This window comes from Papilio machaon, chromosome 9 (assembly GCF_912999745.1).
Source record: "Papilio machaon chromosome 9, ilPapMach1.1, whole genome shotgun sequence".
NCBI lineage: Eukaryota > Metazoa > Arthropoda > Insecta > Lepidoptera > Papilionidae > Papilio > Papilio machaon.
The window spans coordinates 264487-271083 of NC_059994.1; the positions used below are offsets into that span (position 1 = coordinate 264487).

Sequence of the window (6597 nt, forward strand, 5' to 3'; positions counted from 1 at the left end):
AATATTTTGCGTTTTGTACAGGTCAAGATGGCACCATTTATGCGCAAAAGCCGCTTGATCGAGAAAAGCGTGACTCTTACAGAATGACAGTTATTGCCGAATTTAACAAAGGAATCGTATCAGGCGCAGGAATTTATCAAGTGAATATATTTGTTGATGATGAAAATGACAATCCTCCAATATTTGACAACCCCATTTATGAAGGCGTTATTACCGAGAACGCTAAAAAGGGGACGGAAGTGAAAATGACAAACAAAATTAGAGCAACTGATGCTGACCTTGGTCAAAATGCAATTTTTTCGTATACCTTGTTTGGAGATGGTCACGATCTATTTGCTGTAAATGAATTGAGTGGTGTTGTTACATATGTTGGCAATAAACTTGACCGAGAGGAAAGGGGTTCATATTTATTAAAAGTTGTTGCCAGAGATAAGGGAAGTCTTAAATCTGAGGCAAAGTTAACTATTACAGTTCTCGATGAAAACGATAATGAACCAAAGTACAACCAAATCATTATTCCATTAGGAGAGAGTGTAGATTTATTAGAGACGCATGGCAGAACAGACGTGAAAATATTTAAAGAAAAGAAAAATGACGTTAATAGTGGAGTTGCAAAAATAGAAGTTAAACCAAAGAACAAGTTTTCAACAGCTGTCGATGCAGCAGGGCCTTTATTTTTAGTTCCCGAAAATATAGCGATTGGATCAACAATATTGAAATTGAATGCTATAGATATGGATAGTGGATCAAATGGTCAAATTCGCTATGAATTTATGTCTGAAGTTTTTATACCACCAACTGCATTGTCTGGAAATGCGTTGCAAGTACGAAGATATTTTGTTATCAATGAGCGCCATGGACATATTGTTGTGGCTAGAGCATTACCTCCAGAAGCTGAATTTAGGCTAAATGTATCCGCCATAGACGGCGGAGGGCTTAGTGATCATATTACAATACGAATATTTGTCAAAGATATCAATGATCATTTTCCAATGTTTAAAAAATCGTGGTATTCTTTTAATGTTGATGAAGCTCAATATAGTAGACGAGTTCTTGGCAAAGTTGACGCTACAGATGCTGATTTTGCACAAAATGCGAATTTAACCTACTTCTTACAACCAGACAGTAAAGATTTACCGTTTGAAATTTCTCCATTAAACGGAGTTTTAAGTATAAATGGTGAATTAGATAGAGAAAAAGAAGATAAGTATATTCTTACTGTAGTAGCCAGAGATAACGGATATGAAAAAAAGCTAACTTCATCGGTCAGTGTAGAAATAGAGGTTTTAGATGTGAATGACAATTCGCCTAAGTTTTACGCCTACGACGAATTATTAGAATGGAAACACCCAGAAGCTGATAATATTTCTAATCACAACTTTGAATCAGTCATGATGATTCCTGTGTATAAAACTACCTTAGAAGAAAATACTCCTATTGGAAGCGTAGTAACACGAGTCTATGCAAATGATTCCGACTTAATAAGCAATGGAAATGGATTAATACTTTATAGCTTGCCGCAAAGAAAAAATCAAATGAATATATTTTCAATAGATTCAAAAGAAGGAATAATCACAACAACGGGAAGGTTGGACTATGAATCCCAATCCGTATATAACGTGACAGTTGTCGCATCAGATTTAGGTTCACCGAGTTTAAGTTCCACCGCCATAGTTATGTTGACAGTAAAAGACGTACCAGACGAAATTGAAGTATCAGATAAACCAGTTTTCATATCAAGGTATTATGAACTCGAGATCGAAGAAAATGTTCACACTCCCGTGGAACTTGTTACTCTAAATTTGACGGAACATTACGAAAACTTTAAAATGAGGTATTTCATATTAAATGAAAATGATACAGACATAAAAAGAACTTTTGTAATAGATCCACGCAATGGAACATTATATTTAGTCCGAAGTCCAGATAGAGAAGTGAAAGATGTTTATGAGGTTTTGGTTAGAGCGGAAAGACAAAAGATCAGCCGAGAACTGCCGCACATGATCTATCCGGTGTCAGATGACGTACTGGAGGGAATGACGAAATATGATGTTAAAATAGTAGTGAGAATAAAGGATGTCAATGATAATGCACCAAAGTTCCTTAATGGAGGTCGACCGATGGTTACAGCTATTCCGACTACTGCTCCTTTTGGATATGAAGTGATTCAATTGCAGGTATTATCTAATTATTTTTTTAATATTTGTTATAGCGTTTAAACACATTTAATTTTGTATTGGTAAATCTTTCTGTAGGCTATCGACGCTGACACCGGGCTGAACTCGGACATCCGCTACCAGGTGATGAACTCGGCTGGTGGACGTTTCGCGGTGTCCCCCCGCAGCGGCGCGGTGCGGACCGCGGGCAGCTTTGCGCACGACGCCGGCAAAGTGTTCGGCTTCGATGTGAAGGCCACTGACCGCGGCGGTGCTGATGACGGTCGATCTGCTATCGCTAACGTCTTCGTATGTTTCTTCTTTTTTTCTTTTCTTTCTTTTCTTTAGTTTCTTTAAATAGAGTTTCTATTTTTCTGTATAGCGGTAAAATGCTTACAACATTTATTGACTTTAATAACAACAGGTATACGTACTGGATGAAAGTAAACAGTTGATACTTGTGGTTGGTGCGAAACCGACTGAAGTGGAAAAAGAAATGGAAAATATAACGAGATCCCTTTCTAATATGACGGGCTACGACATCCGAGTGCGAAGACTCGAGCCTAGCTTCAAAGGCTCCATGGATGGACACGCGTAAGTTTTTATTTTACGTTTCCTTAGTTAGTGCTAACTTTAGTGACCAAGAATTATGTGACGAATGCATATTTAAAATAACGTTTTTTGTTACAGAACCGATCTGTATATTTATGGCGTTGATCCTTTGTCAAACGCCATCATCGATATGGATGTTTTACAAAAGTGAGTATTTTTTTAATTATTCGATTCTATTTCAAGTAACAATATTCCACATTCACTAACTTTACGTTTCCTCGCATTAGGTTGATAATGAAACGAGAGGCGTCTGAGCGTCGCGAGGTTGGTGGCTTCAAGTTGCTGAGTGTGGGCGACACGAGCACAGTGCAGGCGCGCAGCGGCAAGCTGCTCAGCACCATGGAGATCGGTGTGGTCGCACTCGGCTGCTTAGTCTTCATCGGTGCCTGCACCACCGCCGTCTGCATACTCTGCGTCAGGACCAACAAGAGGTAACACAAACTGAACTCTAAATATTACGCCATTACCAACATTTATTTACTTATTTACACATCACTCATCGCATGACACGATTACCACATTACTAATGGTTAAGGTCGCTGTACAAGAACGCCGACTGCTTGTAAGCTACAAAAGCTGTCCATGTACGGCGGCCTTAAACAAATTATATGTACAAAATATCGAAGAATAAGGTAAAATATTCCTCTCTATTTTTACTGTACACAATTTTTTAATATCTAATAATCACTTTTATCTAATAGACATTTTTTATTTTTTTACTTTTTCCTTCTAACTTTACAACAATTCATCTTACTTTTTTATTAGAATTCTGGATGTAAAATTACTTGCCCCCTTCTCTTACAAAAAGAAAACTTCTCGTTAATTGAATAATATCCATGAAGTCGAGAGTGATCGTGAGCTTCAAAAGACAATTAAATACATATTCAATTGCATACAATAAACGTTATTTCCAAGATCATAAAATGAAAGTCAACAAAGTATCGTAGACACTGCAATCTCAGTGAGGGCCATTAAGAGTTCGCATTATACAGATTCTTTGGAGTTCCGTTTATTGCTCCTTTGGAACTTTGTAGTCGCTCGCTGGTCGCCTTTCATTCGACTAATATTCAATTCTATATTTGCATCTTTAAATTCTCCTTGAAACTATCGAGATGTACCAAAGTCATGATTTAATGGATTAAATTTTATGGAAAAAATACTTTTATATACATGGTGTTTATAATATTTTACCCTATACAATAGATAAGTTTTTAACAATTGGTCTTTACGTTTCTTGGTCATAATTTAATTTAAAGAGATTTCAAATCAGTTTAACAATTCTCTTAAAAATAATATGATTCTAAATGTCAATCTCTAAAAATCCCAAAAATAGTTTTGGCGGAAAACAAATTATTAACTAACTTTGTCCCATGAAATTAAGTTTAAAAAGGTTTTATAGATAATTTACTAGTTATGAGGTAAGTAACAATTTTTTTACCATTGCTTTTCAGACACCACCATCATCACAAAAGAAAGCATGCCCATCATTATTTCATTTAAACCAGCCAAAAGCACGTACTAATAAATTAATTTTAATTATTTATTTATTTAAATTTCGTTGTTAAATTGTAACTTTAAATAAATTATAATTTCAATCCAAAAGAGTTTTCTTTCAATGATCACTTAGCCCCGGTCTATAACTCTAGATGATTGACTCCCATTCTATCTTTTGCCCTAACAGAAAACGCCACAAATCATATTCCCAACAACGCCTTAATGCTTTCTCCACTGAGCACCTTACAAAATTCAGCGGCCTCTTTCCATCCGGAGGCAACCAGTGCCAGGAGATTAACCAGTCGTATAGCGAGGCCGATTCCTATATCGACGTGCTCAACCATAGCACGTTGAAGAACACGTGTCCTCATGGTAACACGGTCGAGGAGTTCGGCAAGGCCCATCAGAAGTGCGTTAAAAACCAGTTCGGTGAAAGCTCCGATGTGTTCGGTCAGAAACATGAGAGAATATGCATAAAGTACAATCAACGCCCATTGCAGAAGAGGTGAGACCATGTTCTAGTGCTTTGATATAACTGAGTCAAAGGGCTTGGGGCTTTCTTCTCACTTACTTTTGTAAATTATTTGGAAACTGATATCAGTATTTCTCATAAACAATATTAAGAGACTTGCGCCTAACCTTTTGACTCTGTTGACTACAAACTTACAAATGGTTATTTTATTTACCAAACATTTTATTTTTACAAACTACACTTTTCTTACTCTAACCAAGAAACTACTCTAACAAATGACACATAAACTATCCCAAGTCACACTTCGCCTTAAATTCACCAACATTTGATAATTATGAAAATCATAATGAAAAAAGCTAATTGGTATTTGGTGTATTGCATGGACTAAAGATTAGAATTTAATCTTCTAATAATGACGATGTCGGTGATTCTTCATAACTTTAACACTAACCATTAACTCAATGAACAAACCAACATTGACTGACACACGAACACGTTCCGCACTAGGAAAGGACAGGACACTTCGATAACGTCAGTGAATTCCAGTGGACAGGACTCGGGGATAGCGGAGGCCGGCCGCTGCCCATGCGGTCACTCCACCACGCACACCTCAGAGGAAAGCAGCGGGTCAGTATACCCATACACAATTATTAGTATAACTAAGAATTCGATTTGAAATTAATAATCGCTCTTATAAATATTTAAAATTTCTACATCAGCCTAACACGAACGATAGGATTTAATTGTAGCTAACTGTAATATTGTATCTGGTCGTTTTGTAAATTATTTCTGGTAAATGCTATTTAAGGGGATAACAAAATTCCTTTGTAGTACTTTCTCTCGGTCAATATTTGCGGTATATTACCTATAGACAAAGGTAAAATATTCAAAAGAAGCCTAATTATAATATTTTAGTTGCAGTTACGAGGATTCCTTGAAATCGAACCACAACCTGGAACCGCATCCGAAATTGTATAGAACTGAACCTGAAACCCGTTTCCTTCGACGAGCTTCCTTCGGTCACCAACCATTGGACGTGCGAAGATTTAACGCTCGAAGACAATCATTTTCTGAAAATATTCAAAGGCACTTTCCTCCAGTCGAGAAGATGGGGCCCGGGGGCAGACTAACACGACAAATATCTACTCCAAATGTCAATGTGTCACAAACATATTTTATGGGTGGTAAGAAGAATTTGCGAAGAATAGAGGCAGTTAAAGAACCAGTTGTTGATTACGATCAAAGTGAAGCGGAAGACCATTTTGATACAAGACTAGATAGAAGATTAAGTGGACAGAATCGCAAGAGAGCGAGTTTTATGGAGTTGAATGGTCAAACTGCGGTGTTTGTCGCGACTCCCGCAGCAGCGGAGATCATGAGACGACAGGGAAGTGAACGACTGATGTTCGCGAGACCTTTATAGCAGTTAAGTGAAAAAGAAATGTACAGATGAGGCTTTAATTTATATTATCTTTATAGAAACAGAATGATAAGTTGATGACATAAAAATTTTATGAGGGCATTTAAACTCAAGAAATTCTTTTTATCGATGTTTTCGAATTCTGTACCACTCTAATTAATAATGAGAAACTATTATGTTTCCGTCTAATATAGGATGAACATAAATAGTGTGTTACTGAGTAAATAATTGCTTTATTCAATTCACTTTTTATCGATACAAACGTTTTAACATATCATTGAAACTGACGTCACGTTATCCGTGTGACATATTTGTTGGATCTCAGTTCCAATATTTTTTGATGTTATATTTTGAGTTGTTATTTCGATTCTAATTACGTTTGTACTTTTTTGTTTTGATTAAAAATTTCAAATCGTTATTGAAATGTTACCATGATGTCTATG

General features: G+C 36.5%; 1 protein-coding gene across 4 annotated transcripts in view; it reads left to right on the forward strand.

The window, feature by feature from the left end:
* Positions 1-6298, forward strand: part of LOC106711692 (cadherin-89D) — a 43626-nt gene extending 37328 nt beyond the window's left edge. Inside the window, exons 15-22 of one of the 4 annotated variants that reach the window (XM_014504068.2) lie at positions 22-2177; positions 2256-2465; positions 2581-2750; positions 2847-2915; positions 2996-3199; positions 4450-4767; positions 5242-5361; positions 5650-6298. In XM_014504068.2, coding sequence (XP_014359554.2) covers positions 22-2177; positions 2256-2465; positions 2581-2750; positions 2847-2915; positions 2996-3199; positions 4450-4767; positions 5242-5361; positions 5650-6157 — 3755 coding nt within the window. In that variant the 3' untranslated portion in view covers positions 6158-6298. Of the gene's footprint in view, positions 1-21; positions 2178-2255; positions 2466-2580; positions 2751-2846; positions 2916-2995; positions 3200-4219; positions 4285-4449; positions 4768-5241; positions 5362-5649 lie in introns of those variants that run through there. The other 3 variants (XM_045679192.1, XM_045679193.1, XM_045679194.1) reach the window with 3 other exon arrangements.
* Positions 6299-6597: the final 299 nt, after the last annotated feature.